Below are 19,913 nucleotides of genomic sequence, written 5' to 3' on the forward strand. Positions count from 1 at the left end.
CAGATATCCGTGTCCCCTACATGGTTCGTGATAAACTTGAAACGGACCCCCTGACGGCCTTCTTCCTGTCGCTCTTCCACAACAGCCAGAATTATGAAGTTCATATAATGCTTGAACAGATTCTCCAACCAGTACAGCAGCTCTCTGCAGCTCCTCCAGAGTTACCAAGGACTTCTTGGATTTCGTGTGATTCTCGGAGAGGTGTTTAAAGCTTAATATACTGTTTTCTAACCAAGCCCTGCTTTAAACGTCTCCACTGTAAGTGAAAACCTTCCAGGGGCATGGACACATTTGCAACACGCTGTAAAACGTTATCAACCTTGAAAACATGTTCCACTTTTCAAAACTTTTTGTTTCAGGTTAGTGTTCCTCTTTCCTGAAAGATATATCTTAAAAAAACAACAACATAACATCGGCAATAGTTAAGTTCATGAGTGCCTCGGGTACAGCATCTACGGATTTTAAAAGATAAAACTTTAAAAACAAGAGAGGCAAGAACAGTTTTTAAGTTTAAAAGTACTTTTATTTTCCCGACCGACTTGTTACTAAGTCAAACAATCACATGGAAAAACTCCCCATGATATACAGCTCTTTACAGAAAGTACATTTTAAAAGTCGTAGCTCAAGGTCCATCAGTAACAGAAGAGAAGATACTGCAGCTTTTTGGCTGTTCTTTGCATATTTAAATACTCTTTCCACTCCACTTGTCTGTGTGCAAAGAGTGACGCTGTGCAAACGTTTAAAAGCTTGAGTTCTTTATACTTTGCTTCCTTGGGGGGGGGGGCACAATCTCAGTGTCTTTGTCTTGGTCAGTAGTTCTCAAGGCTTTCTGAAGATCCGTCAACAACCTCCTTTGGATTTTTCTCTGCTTTTTTTTGTGTGTGCGTGTTTTAAGTCCAGTACTTATTCTTGACCATGATATCAGACAGAATATGTTAAAAATGAGTGACTTTAATCATATGGAGGACAGAAAATAAGGATAAGAAATAATCTGCCGAGCTGTGGTGAGGACACTATAGAAATATTCCACTGAAAATGTCTGGAGGACTAAAACCCGATACCAAGTAAAAATACAACAAGATGGTCTGCCTCCTAAGAAGTTAAGTATAAAGCAATGAGGGTAACTCCATTTATGCACAGTGCTGTGTGAGTGTATAAATGATTAAAATGTGCAAAAACCTTCTCCAGATAAAACACAGTCCCTTTTGTCAATAAACTGTAAACACATTCTCCTGAGCTTATCGAGCCTTAAGTAGAGATCATAACAAAGTTGACTGCGCTCCTACAACTGTCACAGGAGCTGAGGGTGAGGCAATTTCCTGTTTTTCTTTCCTCCGCCTGCATCATGACACATCAGCAGCCGACGTCACTTCTCTGCCTTTTTCTGTCTCCACTGTCCGTCGGGGCCCGTGGCGTCCACAGCCAAGTCCATGTGCCGGTCCGGCACCAACCACTGCAGGAGCAGCAGGAAGAGGAAGTCCAGCACCGCCACGAAGGCGAAGATGGAGCCGGCCACGGGGCCGCAGTGAGACCGGAGTCTCCGCAACCTCTTCTCCAGCGGAAGCACCTCTTCTCCAGCGGCTCTGTCGTACACCTGAGGGGGAGGAAAGCGATAATTACCACAAACAATTTACTTTGACCCGTACAAGCACCTGCACGCACAGGCTGTGAGAACACAAACAGGCGGTATTTGTAATGACATCATCCATCTAGCGTGATTGTTTCAGCCTGCGGGGGGAAAGCTATGAATGAACAGGCTCCGTCGGTTTAGCAGTGAAACTTGTTTTGTTTGTAGGAGGCAGGCTGCATGTCAGAGCCTGTCTTACTAGAAAAGACACGTAAACATACTAGAATACGAAATAGAAACTCATGTGGCTCAGTAGAACTTATAAGTCTTATAAAGTCCTATCCTTTATTGGAAAAATGAAAAATAAAAACAAATGTGACATTTAAATGTGTTCAGACTGAGAAAGGTCTCCCTGCCGCAACTACTTTGCAAAAACGTTGCAGCTTTTGTTTACTTTTGGCGCAAAATCTTTGTTTTTTTTTTAATATATTTTTTATAACTCATTTAATTTTTTTATATTGTTGTTTCAGCAAAAATGTATCAATTGCATCCGACACGAGCGACGACGCATCAGAATATAATCCCTGCAGTTGAGAGAACGCTTGAGCGCAAAGCTCCCATAATCTTCTAATCCTCTTACTTATTTCTATTGACTGTAAATATAAAAAAACACTTCGGTAAGTATCTGTCGCTGCTTCCTAATCTACGAAGTTCAACACACATGTGCCTCACTTGGATGTGGCGTTCTCTCCTCTTTCCTGTTTTGAGGAGTCTTGTAACAGAAATGGGCCTCTGTTAAAAGGAACTTAAAAATATATAAAAATATGAAATGCAAACTACAAAAATGATTCAATCACATTTATTTTATTGATAGAAGAGGATTTTTTTTGTTATTAAATGAAAGATTAGTTTATTTTCTAAAGATTATAAAGTGAGATTAAGATACTGCAACAGCAAAAGGTTGCTGCTGTATATGGCCACGGCAAAGTTGAAGCAGCAGCGAACTGGCATGCCTGCTAATTTCAGCAAAATCTCACATCCATCTCTGCCTGGTGTTTCACTCGTATGATGGGAATATGCTCTGTTCTACCTTTGTGACCATACCTTTTCCGTCCGCTCCGCCACGTTTCTCCAGGTGTAGAGGTTCTTCACACGGGCATGGATGGAGGCGGGTGAGGGCACGGCGCCAGACCTCTGCTTTGCAATTACCTTCTCTAAACCGCCGCAGAGGGAGCGCACGGTTGGTTCACATAGCGTGATCAGATCCTCGGGCAACACCTCGGGAATTCCACCCACACGGGTGCTCACCACCTTATGGAAAAAGAAAACCCCGGAAATGTTCAGAACGTTTAATCTATTTATATCCCTGACGTTATTAAGAGTCATTAGAGTTTGCTCATTAAACACTGCAGGGATTCCCCTCAGAAGTCGTGCCACACCAGCAGAGTGGAAAGGTGTGGCATTAAGGCCCCTTGACCACGACAATCCTAAATATAATCCAGTGCAACCAATTTCCCTTCAGAAATAACCAAACGTCATGGTGATTTAATCTAAGTATTAACCCAGCTGCTTAGTTGGGGCCTCAGAGGGTTGCTAGAGGACATCAGTGAACCAACAGCATCAGGAAGACCAAGGGACACAGAAGAAAGGTCCGACACACAGCGGTGGTGACGTTTAAAGCAGATCATAAAACAATATCTCAAGCTTTGGACATCCCACAATCAACCAATCATCATTTGAACAAGTATGCGCCACTGCAAACCTGCAGAAAAAATGTCCGTCCATCCAAACTGACAGGCTGGGCCCACTGTTACTCTGGAGGAGCTGCATATATCCAGAGCTCAGGTGGGAGAATCTCTAACCAGGACAACTAATGGTCATGTGATCCACAAGTTTTACCAAAATAGGCAGAAAGAAAGCCATCATTGTTCAAAGAAACTCTTAAAAAGGCCTGCGTTGCCACGTAGGAGAGAGACAGCAAACATGCGGAAGAGGGTGAGCTGGCCAGAAGGGGTCGAATGTGAAGATGTCCGTCTGTGTGCAAAACACTTTGTGTGGTCGAATAATATCACTGCACATCTCCCTAAAGTGGAAAACGATGACTGCCGCAAGGCAAGGTGGGTTTATTTGTACAACACATTTCAGTAACAAGACATTTCTCATCCCAGCGCCTGTTCCTGCGGGTATTTGAAATCCTTTTACTCCAGCAGGGATGCGGGAGCCTTATCTTGGGAAGCTGGGTGGAGGAAAAACGGGAAACTCCTGGAATAATACCAGTAAGAGATTGCAGGAGGCCACCGGGGCGGATGTTCACGGTCCTGTAGGACAACAATGTAGCCAGAGGAGTGGTTTAGATGAAAGTATAATGAAAGTCAAAGTCCTGCGCTGAATCTAAGAACGTGTTAAAACTTGAAAACTGATGATCACAGATCAATCTTACCAATCTTGAGCTTTTTCGCTTTGAAGAATCATGTCAGTCTGTAGATGTCTAAATCCGGTGGAGACGTACCCCAAAAGACTCGCAGCCATTTGTGAGAGATAAATACTAAATACTAAGTGGCGCCAGAGTGCAGATTTTTTTTTTTTAAATCCATAACGAATACAAACATTTGTGTTTTCCCCCCAACTTTCCAATTACATATTACTGTGTGATGTTCTATTCACAATCATTACTATGAAGACAGAAAAGCTGCCAAGATAAACTGATGAATACAAAAAGAAAACTAGCCTCTTGTAGATCTTACATAAATCAGCGTTTTTTTAATCTCCTGACCGATCTTTAGAAAACTAGTTTCAGTTTCTTGCCACATAAGCCAGTCTAAACAACACACGTTAAACGCGTCTAGACACATTATTTGGAGTCAGGCACCTGATTCTGCAGAAGTAGATTTATTTCTCACAAACTCATCAAAGGTATTTGACAGGTGCCTCCGATAGTTTAACGCGTGATAAACAGGTAAGCCGATGATGTCAGTTTTAACCATTATACTGGAACTTTCATGTTTCTTTTCATGTTTTTTTTTCCCCATTCGGTGTGGCCTGTTTTCTATTGGAAGCTGCCCAAACATGGGTGGCTGCTGATAGCATTTTTCCATTAATGCGCTCCAGTTTCAGAGACTTGGCCTGTAAGTCTGATTCTGAAAGAGGCGCCAGCATTTGTGTACAAGCTACAACAGACTATTGTTTCCAGACAGAGACGGCGTTCCCATCGTCAGCTGCATCATGTAGCCCTTCATCCTCAGCGTGTGGATGTGTGAGTGAATGGATGAATGACAGAACACCGTGGAAAGCGCTTTGGGGTCGTTATACTTGATAAAGCGTCATTTACCATTTGCAAGCAGATCACCGCAGACCTTCTCTATCTACTCACTAAGACTAAGAAAGTAGAGAACATCACCCCAGTTCTAAAGTCCTTACACTGGCTCCCTGTATCTCAGAGAATAGACTTTAAAATACTTCTGTTAGTCTATAAATCCCTGAATGGTTTAGCACCTAAATACATCACAGACTTGTTATCAGTGTATCAACCCTCCAGACCACTAAGGTCTTCTGGTTGCAGCCTACTCTGCATACCTAGAACCAGAACCAAACACGGAGAAGCAGCATTTAGTTCCTATGCTCCACTTATCTGGAACAAACTTCCAGAAAACTGTAAAAGTGCTGAAAGACTGAGTTCCTTTAAATCAAGATTAAAAACACATTTGTTTAGGATTGCCTCCGACTGTTCTAGTTAAACTGTTCTACTGAAATATAATTAGTTTACTTTGTATTACAACTGTTTTTACTTGTTTGCTTTTAATTTTTATTTTCCCATGTTCTATTTTGTTTCTGCATTTTATTCCTGCTTGCTTTTATTCTGTTTTATTTTCCTATATTTTAATCATGTAAAGCACTTTGCGTTGTTTCTGTACTGAAATGTGCTATACAAATAAATTTGCCTTGCCTTGCCTAGAGCGGTACGGTAGTTTTGTTTTCATTAACGTCTTTTTGATTTAACGAAGCAGCCATAGTTTTTTCCTGCACTTCTTCATATGGCGTCGCCTCTAGTCAACTCTTTAATCAGAGCAGGCTATTCTTCAGATTAATATCTGGAACGATCCATTTTACTGAGATTCATGGGGAGATACACACTGTACAGTGCCTTGAGATGACATGTTTCATGAATTGGCGCTATATAAATAATATTGAATTGAACCAGCAGGTAAAACAGCTGCTGCCTTTCCTTCTTAAATCTTAGCATCACTATTGAATCTGTTGCTCTCCTATTACTCTACTACACCTACTAGTACAGTTACCCATGCAGGAATATAATTTCTATCAAAAACAAAGACTGGTGTGGTTGGTGTTGTAGGTCTGCTATTATTTTGAACATAACTATTTGTTGTCACTTCCACTAATGCCATATTTTGTACAGCCCTGCTAAGTTCCAGTGCTTAATATGCATGAACCTTATTGCAGCACATTATAATTCACTTATTTCTTCACTTATTTATATTCAAACTTTACATATTGCTATTCCATTGTTGTTATTACTTTAACACAAAGACCCTATGGGCTTGATACATTATTTACATTCACTTTGATTTTTGTGTTTACCTAAATCGTGGAGTGTCACCAGATCCTTTGATGTACAAACATGACCTCTCTCTAAAGAGAGGAACTGAGACTTTCTCAGATGCTGCTTAGTGAGCGAGTCACATGTAAGGGCAAGACTAGCGAAAATTTCACTTCCATTGAATGTGGAATTGATTTTTCTTTGAAGGATTCCCTTCCCGTTTGAAAGTGAAACGGCTTGTTGTTTACGCTGTTTATTGCATCTTTGAGCCGACATCCTGAACAAACTTTGTATCATGGCGCACCTGCAGTCCACAGCTGGCTCCCTCTACGATGGCCATACAGAAGGCCTCGGTGAGCGACGTGTTGAGGAAGATGTGACCCTGAACCAAGACGCTGCGCACGTCTTTATGTTCCAGAGCGCCGAGCAGACGCACCCTGCAGGAGAAAACAAAATAAAAAAAACACAGATTTAAGACACATCTCATAGGCTACATTCACACTGCAGGTCTTGATGCTCAATTCCGATATTTATGTGAAATCAGATTTTTTTTGCGTGTCCGTTCACATTAATATATATGCGACTTGTATGTGATCTCCTGTGTGAACTGTATTCATACGCCTAAGTGTCCTGCATGCGCAGTAGAGGACGCGATGACGTCACACGTAGCAAGCGTGGTCATTGTTTGCGGACGTAAACATGGATTGTAATGCTGCAGCGTATCTTCCGTTCTTTACGTTATTCTCCAACCGGAGCCGGCACATTACCAACACAATCTTTTTAAGAAGATCGAAAAGGAGAGCCAAATTTTTGCGATGTGAGCGGTTTTACTGATACGGACTTCATTCATAATTTTCCAATGACAAAGGCAACCTTTATGTGCGTCTGAACGGATCTCTTTAGCGCTCTCACGTAAAAACATCTTCGGCGGCCATAGCAGCGAGTAAACGCGTTGCTGTGGGGCTGTATTGACTTGCAACAGGTGCTTTTTACCGCACAATAGCCAACTTCTTTTTCTTTTTCTTTTTTTTTTTAGCCAACCTCTTTGGCATAGCCAGGTCCACCGTTAGTGACGTTTGTCAAGTATCAATGACGTGTAGGTCGGATGAATGCGACCCGGCCGTACAGACACAGGTCGCATTTGAAAAAATCCGATCTGTGTTGTTCACACTGTCATGAAAAGATCAGACCCAGGTCGCATATGGGCAAAAAAAACCCGGAATTGTGTCACTTGAGGCTGCAGTGTGAATGTAGCCATAGTGAGATGACTTGGCTATACTATCAGTCTCACTGAAACTTGCCAAAAAGAAGTCAAAGTAGTCTTGTGAAAATGTTTGCTTTGATTATTTGCCAAAAAGCAGAGACAGCTTTAAGCTCATAAAAGATTTAATCCGTTACAAAGACAGAACAGGTCTGACAGGCAAAGTGTTGCAATTTTAGATGTTTCTTTTGCCTCTATATAGTGCTGCTATGATTTATTTTGACAGAAACTGTGTCTTTAAAAGACACATTACATGTTGCTGTATGCTTGACGCACGTATGCTCCGAGCAGAAATGAGACGCGCGGACACAACGTCTGCTGCATTTATGCGCCATAAAAGCTTTTCTTCCAAAGTAGCACTATTCTCCTAGACTCTAGAGGGCAGCATTATGCTCCTACACCAAGTGTACTACACCCCCCCACTACACGCAGAAGTAGAAAAGTTTTCTACATTTTAAAGCATCTATCATTTTTCAAAGAGTGATGGCAATTTCTGTCCAGGAATTGTTAGCAATTTGTTGATTACTACGATCTTTATGGGCCGAATCATAAAGATGTCTACATTTACGAATCTCTGCCAGAAGGAACACTTTCTCGTCTACCACGAGACTGTCCATGTAGTTAGAGATTTTCCTAGGTGAGCGAGGCGGAAACTTGTGGCCACGTAGAAGGGCATGGTAGCCAAAATGACGTGTAGATGTTTGAGTCTGATCCCCCTCCATGTTGCTGCATTTACTTTACATCAGATTTCTGCGCATGCTGACTGTTTTTTGTACTTTGTTGTGTCAGTGTCACAGAGCCAACAATGGACCCGGCCTACCTACTAAAGCGCTTTCAGTAGTGCTGCATCCTCTCACATGGATGCCCATTTATGCCTAATCGCTTATGAAAATTTACAGCGTTCGTCTTCGTGTGGACAGGGTCTAAGTGAACGTTTGTCCCTGGATATTGTATAGGCTTTATAACCATCCAGCAGTAGTACCTGTCATGAAGTTGGTATTTTTCTCTCACTTCCTCCAGCACAAGTCTCTTTGGCCCCTCACCGCCGATTAGGAAATGTAGATCGGGATGTTTGAGGCAAAGCTCCGGGATTATTCCACCGAGCAGGTCGATTCCTGAGCAGACAGAGAAGACAAAGGATGTCCTAACAGTTAAAGTCATCCAGCTCTGTATATTCACAATTTATGAGGCAGATATTCAGTCATATTCACTAAATGAGGATGTACATTCACAAGGTTCATTTAACAGATTAAAAGCGCCTTTTGAAAATAATAGCCTATAAGTAGGCTATAAACGTATTTTTTCGTTACGCCCACGTTTCTGTAATACAAATTGTTTTTTTGTTGGTCTTGTGTAATATTCTAATCCCGAATGTTATTCTTTTCATTAACTGTAAGCAGATATTCATATTAACTAACACAAATAAAGGCTTGAAAACATCAGTCTCTGTGTAACTAAATTAATTGAGTTAATGAAATAAATGAACTTTTTAGTACGGTAATATAATAATTGAATGACTATGACTGCAAAGTCCTTGCTTTGCAAAGGCATTAATTTCCATTTAACTATTTCTAAATGTGTAATGTTGTAACCACCAGATTTGACGTACCAGATTGTGATTTTATGCGACAGAGCAACCCAAGGTAGAGAATAATAGAGAAGTGGAAGGAAAATGGTACAAATGGACGTTCTATCAAAATATCAGCATGATATTAGATACGAGTCTAATAGCAGCATTTGTCAGGTTTTTATTTAGCTCCATCCATCTTCCCATAGTCTCTAGCCAGTTTACATATTCCTTCAGAAGAAACGCATTCCCTTGACATGATGTTGCTGTTACCGTGTTACACTGTAGCAATGGTTTGCTCGGGGGAATGAAGCTTTCTGCCAGACGAAGCGGTCTGCAAATATGCCATGAAGTGTCTTATGCTGTAATCTGACTACAGCACCTTCGCCCCAATGTTTCTGTCATCTATATTGCTTGTGGCAATGTTTCGTTTGTCTCTTTTCCATTAATGCCGTACTTGATTTTACATCAAGTACAAATACCTGAGTATGTAACGAAACTGGCACAGCCAATGGAAACAGGCCAGTTCCAGTAGTTTTCGAACATACAAGTCTCTTCAAGCCTCAAACGAAAAGCTATGCGTGATTTGAAAGGTGAAACCGATCTTTTCAGCTGTTTTTAACCAAACACTTGATATGATAGCTCACTAGGAAGAAAAACACACTCATAGCTTCTGGTGTATAGTTAATCCAACACTAAAACTATCTGAGCCATGAAGATTGATGACAGATAGATAACTCCAGGCATCTGAGCAGGAGCAAATTACCAAGTTGCTTTCTACAGCTTCGAATACTGGATTAGAATTACACAAAGTGCAGTGAGCTAGTGTTGAAGATGAAAATACCCGATAAAAGATGTGGATGAACTGTACTCAAAACACAAAAACAAAGGTCAATTGTGATTAAACAGAAATCTGATTAGACAGAAAGGTTGGAGATAACAGATAAAATATGACTATTGAAGTTTGTTCTTGACAGTAACTTACAAGGGTGAGGAAAACCGACCTCAAAATGCTGCGATTGCTTTATAAAAGCGTCTGCTGTCCATGCCGTGACTTTAATGGGGTGTAAAACACCAGTCAATAATTTGTTACGAGCATTGGCAACGTCACAGTGCATGTCAGATCAAGAAAAGTCACACATTCACAGCTCAATAAACCAGGAGTTCATTACTTAAGGGAAACAATGATTTAAAAAATATATATATTATGGACCGTATAAGGCATAAAATCACTCTTTCCCTTCTTGGCCATTTGGCTCCACATGATACAGTCATTTAACAAAAATAATAAACCTTATGCACTCCTATGAGGGTTCCTACAATTTTTTTCATGTGACAGTTTCCTGACTCAAGGGAACAACAGAAAGGAAGGAGACACAAAGAATAGAGCAAGTTAGACAGATTGAAAGAAAGCAAAATAAAGGAAGAAATCACACAAAGGAGGACATGAATGAAAAAAGGAAGGATGAAAGCAGAGAGGAAACAAGAAAGAAAGTAAACAGGGAAAGAACTGAGGGAAGTGAAAGGTCAAAGATGAAATGACAGAATAGGAGAGACCTAAGACTTAAAGACATCAGGCAGGAAGGAAGGAAGGAAGGAAGGAAGGAAGGAAGGAAGGAAGGAAGGAAGGAAGGAAGGAAGGAAGGAAGGAAGGAAGGAAGGAAGGAAGGAAGGAAGGAAGGAAGGAAGGAAGGAAGGAAGGAATAAACGACAGAGAAAAAGAAGGGGGAAAACAACTAACATCTAGAAATATAAATACCTTTCCATACTCCTAACCTTTTCCCTGCTTATCCAGACCTGGAAAATACTGAAATCAAATTCCACATTTTTCCAAAGTCCACAGGACAAAAGGACTTGTGGCTCCTCTGTAAAGTTCTAAGGATCTATCCTTGGTTATTTCTGCTATACCAGCTCAACATACTAAAGTCCACTGTGTTAAATGTTTGCACAAAACAAAAACGCATCTTTCACAAATAAATTAGCTCAGGAGGCGATGCTCTGCAGCAGAGGGCTCACCATGCAGCCAGCAGACTGTCCACTGACAGCAGGTTTTCATGGCAGAAAAAAAATATATATATATATCACCAACTCTACCATTAAAGGGACAGTGTGTAGCTAATTTGGCTTTTAATTAGGAGGAGTAGAAAACAAGCAACGACGACCGTAGATCATTCTATTTTCCGTTTTATGTTGAAATGGAGGACCATCCATACTCTTTGCCCAGCGAGAGGGAAGAGAAAGTAACCAAGAAAAGAAAAAGTAGTAATAATAAACAGGAGAAAACATCAGTCTATGTCAGCACAGCTATTATTACCAGGTGGAGTTATTCTTGAGGGAGTGTGGACTTCAAACGGATGCGGGGATTGCAGGATTTCTGCTGGACAGCCGATAAGTTAATTCAATATAACAGTGAAGTTTATTTTTGACGTTAGTCCAGTAGCTTCTGTCTCCTCCCGGCAGGCAGAGATGGCTCGGTTGTTCGTCTCCCTCTATGTGTGTACAAGGAGAGGCGGGGGGATATCAGCCACTGTCTGTGAGCAAGACCGGGTCTCTGTACTCGTCTTTATAGTCGCTTTTTTAGAGCCCAAATAAGCGACTGCACATTCAGAAAGCATTAAATCAAAACCCAAAATGGTCTATCCCACGTATTACTTTTACGTCTGGACTTTTAAAAACTAAATTTGGAGAATGTTTCATCCGCTGCCCTATGAATCACTTCCTAGTTTGATTTCGCAATGCCTAAACAAGTCAAGGCACCATGCTGCCGAGGTAGAAAGAGCTCCAAAGAGTATATCGTTTTCCACACTAGGAATGGTGCAACAGGGCACAAATGTCTTGGAAAGGTTCCAAACCGTTGACGGAAAGATCAAAATCTCTGTGGAGGCGGCTCAAGCAGCTGGGGCTTTCCATGTTCTCTATTCTGTTATCTGTCAAATAAAACTTTATTTTCTCTACACTCATTGTGTTGCATCACGCACACGCTGCAAAAGAAAGACAAAGACAATCTGTAACCTTAAACTCGTTCATCCAGTACCAGCACTTGCTACTCTGATAAGCCACGTGGCAAAGGCAGAAAAAGCTTAAAATGTAATAATTTGTCATATTTTAAAACAAGCTTCAGTGAATCTGATGCAATCATTGTAAAGGTTTGGAAGAAACTGTTCAGATTTTTATCTTTTTCCACCACTAACTTTTAGTCATAACAAAAGAAATAAACATGGCAAAAACAAAGTATTTCAGCCTCGAAGTTGGACATTGCAGTAACTTTGAGAAGCCAATAATCTTGGCAAGTCTTTCATTTTTATATCACACTCAAGGTAGTTTGAGACTAAATTATAGTCATGGTGTGATTTATACTGAGGCTTAAACTTTCTTACCAACTTTAACTGAGTTTTGGTTCCTCGTCTAAACCGCACAGCCGCTAAAACTACAATCAGGAAAAGCAGAAACAATCCCATGGAAACCTTTTCAGACCCACTGTACCTTTGCGGTAGACAAGACGGCTGATGACAACGATCGTGATCCGGTCGGGCGGACGCTGTGAAGGGTCCGGAACGAAATCTGTGGGGTCGACGGCGTTGGGAATAACGGACACGATCTCTGGGTTGAGCGTGGCCCGCAGAACCGTGTTCTCCTTACTGGTGTAAGAGACGCACACGATGTGGTTGGTGTCGCACAGTGACACCGTCAAAAGCTTGTTGGTCAACACAGAGCTGACGTCGGCAAAGCCGAACAGAGAGTGGTCAGTGAACACCTGCAAGAAACACAAATAAAGAAAGGCCTTTTAGGTCCTTAACAAGAGATGCGATGAGAAAAGTGTGAGGCTGGCTTTTGTAACGCGTAGACCCGCCATTCCAGGTTTTGGCAGACTCTGATTTCTCTTTGAAAACTACAACAACCAGGGATCAAAACATTCCTCTCCAGCCTTTCTGTCATTAATAAAACCTTATTTATCCTAGAAGCTGAGGTGACAGCTCATCTCATGGGAAAGAAAGTTACATTTGCACTCTTAGAAATTCAAAGTACACAACAAAGTGTCTTTAAGTGCCAAAAAAGTGGATTTTACATCACGTCCCCTTTAAGGGAAAAGGGTCACCAACATGGTGCCCCCGAGGACCACATGTGATACCAATGAGCCTGTTCTTAAAGTACAACCCAGTGATCAGGAGGGCGGGGGATGTTGTAGGGGAGGAGCTGGACACTCTGACTGCAGTGGCAGAGAGGAGGATGCTGTCCAGGCTTCAGTCCATCTTAGACAATGTCTCACACCCTCTCCATGACACACTGACCCAGCAGATGAGCTCTTTTAGCAGAAGGCTCCTCTTACCCAGATGCACCACTGAGCGCCACAGGAAATCATTCCTGCCTGTGGCCATCAATCTCTACAGCGCCTCCCTCAGTTATTCTGACATCCCGCCTCTGTAACTGTCATTTATGCATTCTCGGCACTGTTCTTGCACAAGTCACCATCACTTCACTGGGATTCCCAAGGTGAAGTGATATGAGTATTGTGATATGGTAATACCTGGTGTGGAATGTTGTAAATATATATATAACAATGTGTGCATTCTGGAGCATGTAAAAAAAGTAATTTCCCCCTGGGATCATTAAAGTAAGCCTGAGTCTGAGTCTGAGTTATGGAGATGACACCAAAAAGGTTCAGCATCTTCTTCTAGTTATTAGCTTTAGGTACAGGAAACAGCGGTCTCACTGTATATTCCATAAGAAATGTCGATCATTAAGCAGAGAGTATCATATCTAGCATGTCCAGAGGTTTGAAAGATCAAAAGGACAAAGTAATGGAGGTACCATCTGCTTAAGTCACCTTCAGGTCAAGTTGATGAACCAAGACGGGTACAAATCGATGTACCTGTGGCAGGTCTGTGCCAAAACAACTAGAACTACGAAAGTATGAAATGGCCAGAAGCGAACGCCTAAGTGAACAGACGACATGCCTCCATAGTATATAGAGCAGGGGTCACCAACCTTTTTCAGACCAAGAACTACTTCATTGATGTTGTGTCTTTCGGAAGGCTGCCAGTACTGACCGATGAACTAGAATAGTCAGAGTTTACCTTAATGTTATGTAAAATAAACATATTTTTCATGCTTTGTTATGGATATTGTCGTTTTTAAATCTATACAAATGCTAGTGTGAATAAACAGGAAGAGTAATGGAATAAAAAAAAGTTTTAGATGCAGCTCACTGCCAGGTTGTGCATATTTTTTTTTTTTTTAGAACAGGCTCATTGGTACCACATGTGGTCCTCGGGGGCACCATGTTGGTGACCCTTTTCCTTTAAAGGGGACATGTGATGTAAAATCCACTTTTTTTGCACTTAAAGACACTTTGTTGTGTACTTAGAATTTCTAGGAGTGCAATAAAGTTTAATTTAGTCTGTCCAGGTGCTGCGTGGATATCTTTATGTTCTTTTTGGGTCATATTTTTGAAGCTGTTCGGTTTTCTATGTTTTTTATTAAGTTTTTTTTTTAACTACTACATCACAGTATTTGCTGCGCAGCTGCTAAACAAAGTCATGGGCTTCAAGCTCACCAGTCTCACAACTCTACCATTTTTATATCTCTGTGCGATTTCGTAGTCCAATCTGAAGGATTCTGAAGCTACAAGCAGACAAGTCATAAAGTTTGATTGTTCATTACACCGTCCCCCAGCATACTAGGAAGTGTCTCCTTTAGATATAAAAAAAAAAACAGCTCCAAAAAGAGTTGTTCTCAAACGCACCTCAGAACAGGGGTTCAAAGGGCAGAACATGGGGCAAAATTAACGAGGAATTCAGACCAAAGCGTTGCAGTTCCACTTAGACCACAACTGAATGAATTCAATGTGAAAAGGAAGAACTGAAAAGCATAATATGTCCCCTTTAAATATCTTCTTACATGATTTGTGCTTTTTTCTGTGATCCTTTTAAACACCTTGCTGATACTACACATATCTTAGTTTGATTGTTCTTCCCTTAGTAAAAACTTCCATACTGAAGAATGTTTTTGTCAAAGTGACCAGGAAGTAGGACTGAACAATTAATCACATTTTCAATATAATCATGATTTTAAAAAAAAACACAATTTCCAAATCGCAGAGGTCTGCAATTTTTGGCTATGTAACAATTAGGTAATCAGACGCATCCTTTAGTTGTCAGTAAAATGTTTAAAGTGGGTTTGCCTCCACATGAAAGGGAAGAGAGTTGCAGCAGTGAGATAATCTAATTTTATTACTTGTTTTAGAGTTTATATAATCATACAAAGCATTAAGTTCTGGTCAATCAGTTTAATACATAGACTTGCTTGTTGGTTGCACTTTATGTTCAACAAGGATCGATGTCCACTTAAATTAAAAGCTGAATAATATTCTGATAAATAGAAACATTACAGGTTCATATTTAAAATAGTCTTTGTTTACAAACATCTTTATCTAGAGGCCATTTCTGTTGCTTGTGGTTAATGCAGAGAAAAGTCAATATTGCAATTTTGGTTGAAATATATTGTAGGCAGAACGCAATCATTACTGCTCCGAGTTTAGATGCTGTGGGTCTTTTAGCAACTAATCCACACGGCGAGGAAACAAATTAATTTATCATGTGTTTTAAAATATATATACAAACAACAAATCAAACTGGAAAAAAATCGCATTAAATTGCAATATTAAGAAAAAAAAAATCGCAATTAGATTATTTTCCAAAATCGTTCAGCCCTACCAGGAAGTGCTGAGTGTGTTCACTGACTGGAAAAATATCACAGTTTTCCATTTCCGAACCCCCGAATCAATAAGGATAAGGACACATTAAGACAAAAACTGCAGCAGGTTGGCTTTCTTTTAACAACAAATCATATGCAACAGGTTACCGTACCGTGTTCAGGCCCATCGTCTTGGCATGGAACAGTGCATCGTGGCCCATGGCAGAGAAGGAGCTGTGTGCGTGCACCACGGTGATGCGCTCCCTGACAAACACACAGCGCAGCAGCGGGAGACTGTGGAAGCAGGTGGTGGCTGTGGACTGGTTGTACATCACCTGCAGGGGCAGGTAGTAGACCTTCAGTCCGTTGGTCAGGTACCTGACACCCTTCCTCCTGCCATAGGCGTGCGTGGCGATTACAACTTTGTGTCCCTTTTCAATCAGGCACTGGGACAGCTGGTAAATGTGACTTTCAACTCCTCCCATGTTTGGGTAGAAAAAGTCTGACACCATGCAGATGTTGTGCTTCCGGCTGTGGACCTTGGAAGCGTCCCCAGAATCCCTCTGAGACGAGGGCGTATGTGTAGCTCCAACTCTCCTTCTCTGACCCATGGTTCAGTCGTCCCTCTGGTTTGAACTCAGTTAGTCCTGAAATAATGAGGGAAATGACAAATTAACCTTTAGCACCTAATAGAAATCAGTCATTGAAAAGGAAATTTTAACATAGCTAATAGAGTTCAAGGAAACATAAAATACACTTAGTTCATAAATAACAGCACAAAAGCAAAATTAAAAGATAAGACTTGTGGAACTAGTATTTTATCTAAAAGATGGCGTCCCGTTAGCCAATATAACTACAAGCTCAATCAAAAAAGGAATGTCTTCAGCCTAGTATTAAAAGCAGACAGTGTGTCTGCCTCAGGGACTAAACCTGGGAGTTGGAACCTCAAGGAACCACCAGTAAACCTGCAGACTGAGGGCAAACTACTCTGTTAGGAACACTGACTGCTTTTCAAATGAGTTGTTCATTCCCAATTGTCTTTGATTGAAGGAAACTCGATCTCTCAGTTGGATTTTCTAATTTATTTAGTCATCTATGTCTTCTTTTGCAGAAAGGATTATTGTCATGTCCTGAATTACTCTGAACCCAGGCCATCAATTGTTTTACAATATTTGTAACGCATAAGTTTAACTAAATTCAAGCTTACCCCTTAATGATTCATAGTCCAATCTGTCTGTAATTCTTTATTGCCTAAGTAAGGCCATTTTATCATTGATTTCCAGGGTTTTAGTTAAGAAGCCAACTTTGCCGGAATGTTTACATCGTCTAGTAATGACATAAAATTGAATTCCAGTTGTTGATTACAAAATTGCATTTATTTTCAATGCATAAGTAACTTTGAGATTTATGAATATATATGAAACATTTTAATATGAAAAATGGCAAAAATGTAAGTTCTCAACCCATATATGAGCATTTTTTTAATTGAAACAAGAAATAAAAATCAGTAAGAATACAAGGAAGATACAGGTTAGGCTCGACTCTGCATCAACCCACCACAAACTGTAAGAAGATGGATGGATGGATGGATGGATGGATGGATGGATGGATGGATGGATGGATGGATGGAGGGGAGATAGATGAATGAATGATATCAGAATCTGCAAAAAATAGACACTGTATGGAGATGGGATGGATGATGGATGGAAAGACTGATGCTTGGATGGATATCAACTTCCATACTTTTCCAGACTGAACACCTGAGATCCCTGGATGCATTATTGGGATGTCTATGCAAAACAGCCACTTCACTGGCTTCACACACTTTATATTAGACATTAATAAATATGATTTTATATCCGTGATAGAATTGAAAACCATTAGTGACTAATATGCAATTTTAAGCTTCTTTTAGATCTCAGTAGGCAACCTGTCAGATCTCCACACTTCTAGCAGCAGCTTCTATCTGCTGCTGCTATGAAAAGGATATTTTTTTTAAAGAGGGTTCTCCTCCTACACGACCTGTCCACGAATTTAACAACAGTGGGTCCTTATGGCTACAAAAAATATAGTTTATAAACGAGTAACAACACATTTAAGGTTAAAAAACAAGCTGTCTACAGTTCTCTTCACCTCTCTGTGATTTGTTCGCATTACCACCGACCGTCCTTTCTTCACCTCTTGGCTCTCCCGACGTCACGTTTCCGGGATCCTAACAGACTTACCTTCGGCATGAATGTGAGTCTTGCAGAAACTTGTTAAAAAGCATACATCTGGGCTTTTGCTCTGCTGTCATTTTGAAACTGTTGGCTCCATGCTAATAAGTTAGCTACCGAAGCCACTTCCGGATCATGACGTCACGTCTGACACGGAACAACATCACTACGCACGTCAGTCTGCCGTAAAAAAAATAAAAAATAAAAAATCCCCGACCTTCGAGGACCAAATTGGTTTTGACTTTATAATTTCTCTCTTTTTTTATTAGTTTTCTTTGACCTTGCATATCTGTTATCTGTCGTTCCTGTTTTCTATGCTTCTTCTAGATAATAAAGTTTGTTTAAAAAAATACGCACGTCAGTGACTACAGAAGCTGTGCCAAGTTCAGAATACCGTGTGGAGTTTTATTAAATAACGTTAATCTAGATATGCTGCTGGTGCTGAGACACGTTTTGTTTGATCTGAGAAGTTTTGGTCAGAGGTCCCAACAACACAGAATGTAAATAGTGTTTAGACGATCTAGAAATGAAGTGTTGTTCAGTAACCTCAAATGTGTTGACTATCTCACCGCAATCATATTAGAAATTAATAAAGCTGCTATTTACGTCTCATGTGTCAAAATAGCATGTTGAAGATACACATGGTTTCAATAATTTTGTGTACTATGTTGTTCCTTTGCAGTAATTTGGAGATTGTTCCCGAACCCCTCCAGATAAGAAAAGACTTTGGAAAATTTAGATTTTTTTTGCTCTGTTAAATGGAAGTTAGTTTTGTGACTTTGCATATGCTGCCTCTTTGGTAGTTATGGATTCTGAGAGTAAAACTTCCTAAAAAAAATATTGACCTCAGTCTACTTTTTATTTTTTGACAGAATAAGGCCAGCAAACACAACACTCAGCTTTTCAATTGAGGGCATGGACCTTATGTGCATATTTATTATAACTCCAAAATATAATTTTTCTGTGGTGTCAACATGTTTCTGTCCATGCACTCAGTACCTGTTTGGGCATGCTCTTCCATGTATTACTGCATCAGTACGGCACGGCATCTAGGTGATCAGCCTGTGGCTCCTCTGAGGTGTGATGGAGGCTCAGGTTGCTTTGATAACATCCTTCAGCTCATGTGTCTGGCGTCTCCTATCTTCCTCTGGACAATCTCAGAGATTCTCCGAGAAGTTTAGGTCACGCCAATTTGCTGGTAAATCAGGCATGTTAAAAATCAACGTCACTTTGGCAGTGTATGCAGGTATAAAGTCCTGCTGTAAAATAATACCAGCATCTCCATACAGCTTATCAGCAGAAGGAAGCATGAAATGCTCTAAAATTTCCCAGAAGATGACTGTTTTAACTGTGACCTTTATAAAATCCTGCCACCACAAATTCTCACTTACAGTGGAAATGTCACAAAGGACTTCAAGCAACGTGAATTCTGAACCTCTCCGCTCCTTCTCCGGACTCTGAGACGTTGATTTTCTACTGAAGTACTTGAAGCCTTCAGTTTCGACCTGAGTAACAAGCCTTTTCATTTTTGCTTAATTTGGAGCCCATTCATGTTGTGTATAAGTCATGACTGTTTACAAGCAATGTCAAAAGGATTGCATGGCCTGGCTTGATGTGCATAAACGTTTGCTGTCTGTGTACATTTCGGTTAATTGCTTAGACTATCATGTACTGAGCTTTTCTGTATCCTGTGGTGTGCTTTAATGTTCTATAGAGTGCCATGACCTGTAACCTTGCCAATCTTCAATTTCTTTTTTCTTTTTTTTCTTTTTTATTTCTGTTCTTGTAGATGTTCAGATCCAGTTGGCATATTCATATAGTAGAAAGCATAATTCAGTCTCCAACAGTGTTTTGGATCATCTGTCTGTAATTATGACGGCATATCTTTTATTTTATTATTTTATAAAACGAGAGAATAGTGGAGTCTGACTTTGAATGCTGGTGAGTTAATCAGGGGTCAGGGAGGGATCTAAACATATAAAGCCTATTTAAATGCTGAAACTTGGACTTCCTTTAAACCAAGGTTGTTTAGAGCTGCCCTTTACTGATCTACT

At 40.5% G+C, this 19,913-nt stretch overlaps 1 protein-coding gene across 2 annotated transcripts; it reads right to left on the minus strand.

Moving 5' to 3' along the window:
- Positions 1-501: 501 nt before the first annotated feature.
- piga (phosphatidylinositol glycan anchor biosynthesis, class A) lies at positions 502-17,998 on the minus strand. 2 transcript variants are annotated; one of them, XM_012875088.3, is made up of 7 exons: positions 17,869-17,998; positions 15,817-16,290; positions 12,434-12,704; positions 8,366-8,498; positions 6,427-6,559; positions 2,672-2,878; positions 502-1,594 (listed from the first exon to the last, which is right to left on the minus strand). In XM_012875088.3, the coding sequence occupies exons 2-7, from the start codon at positions 16,252-16,254 to the stop codon at positions 1,367-1,369; spliced, it is 1,410 nt and encodes a 469-aa protein (XP_012730542.2). In that variant the 5' UTR covers positions 16,255-16,290; positions 17,869-17,998; the 3' UTR covers positions 502-1,366. The 2 variants fall into 2 exon arrangements, with proteins under 2 accessions (XP_012730542.2, XP_035995062.1); XM_036139169.1 differs by having other exon boundaries at positions 17,777-17,998.
- Positions 17,999-19,913: the final 1,915 nt, after the last annotated feature.

The sequence above is a fragment of the Fundulus heteroclitus genome, chromosome 7 (assembly GCF_011125445.2).
Source record: "Fundulus heteroclitus isolate FHET01 chromosome 7, MU-UCD_Fhet_4.1, whole genome shotgun sequence".
NCBI classification, from domain to species: domain Eukaryota; kingdom Metazoa; phylum Chordata; class Actinopteri; order Cyprinodontiformes; family Fundulidae; genus Fundulus; species Fundulus heteroclitus.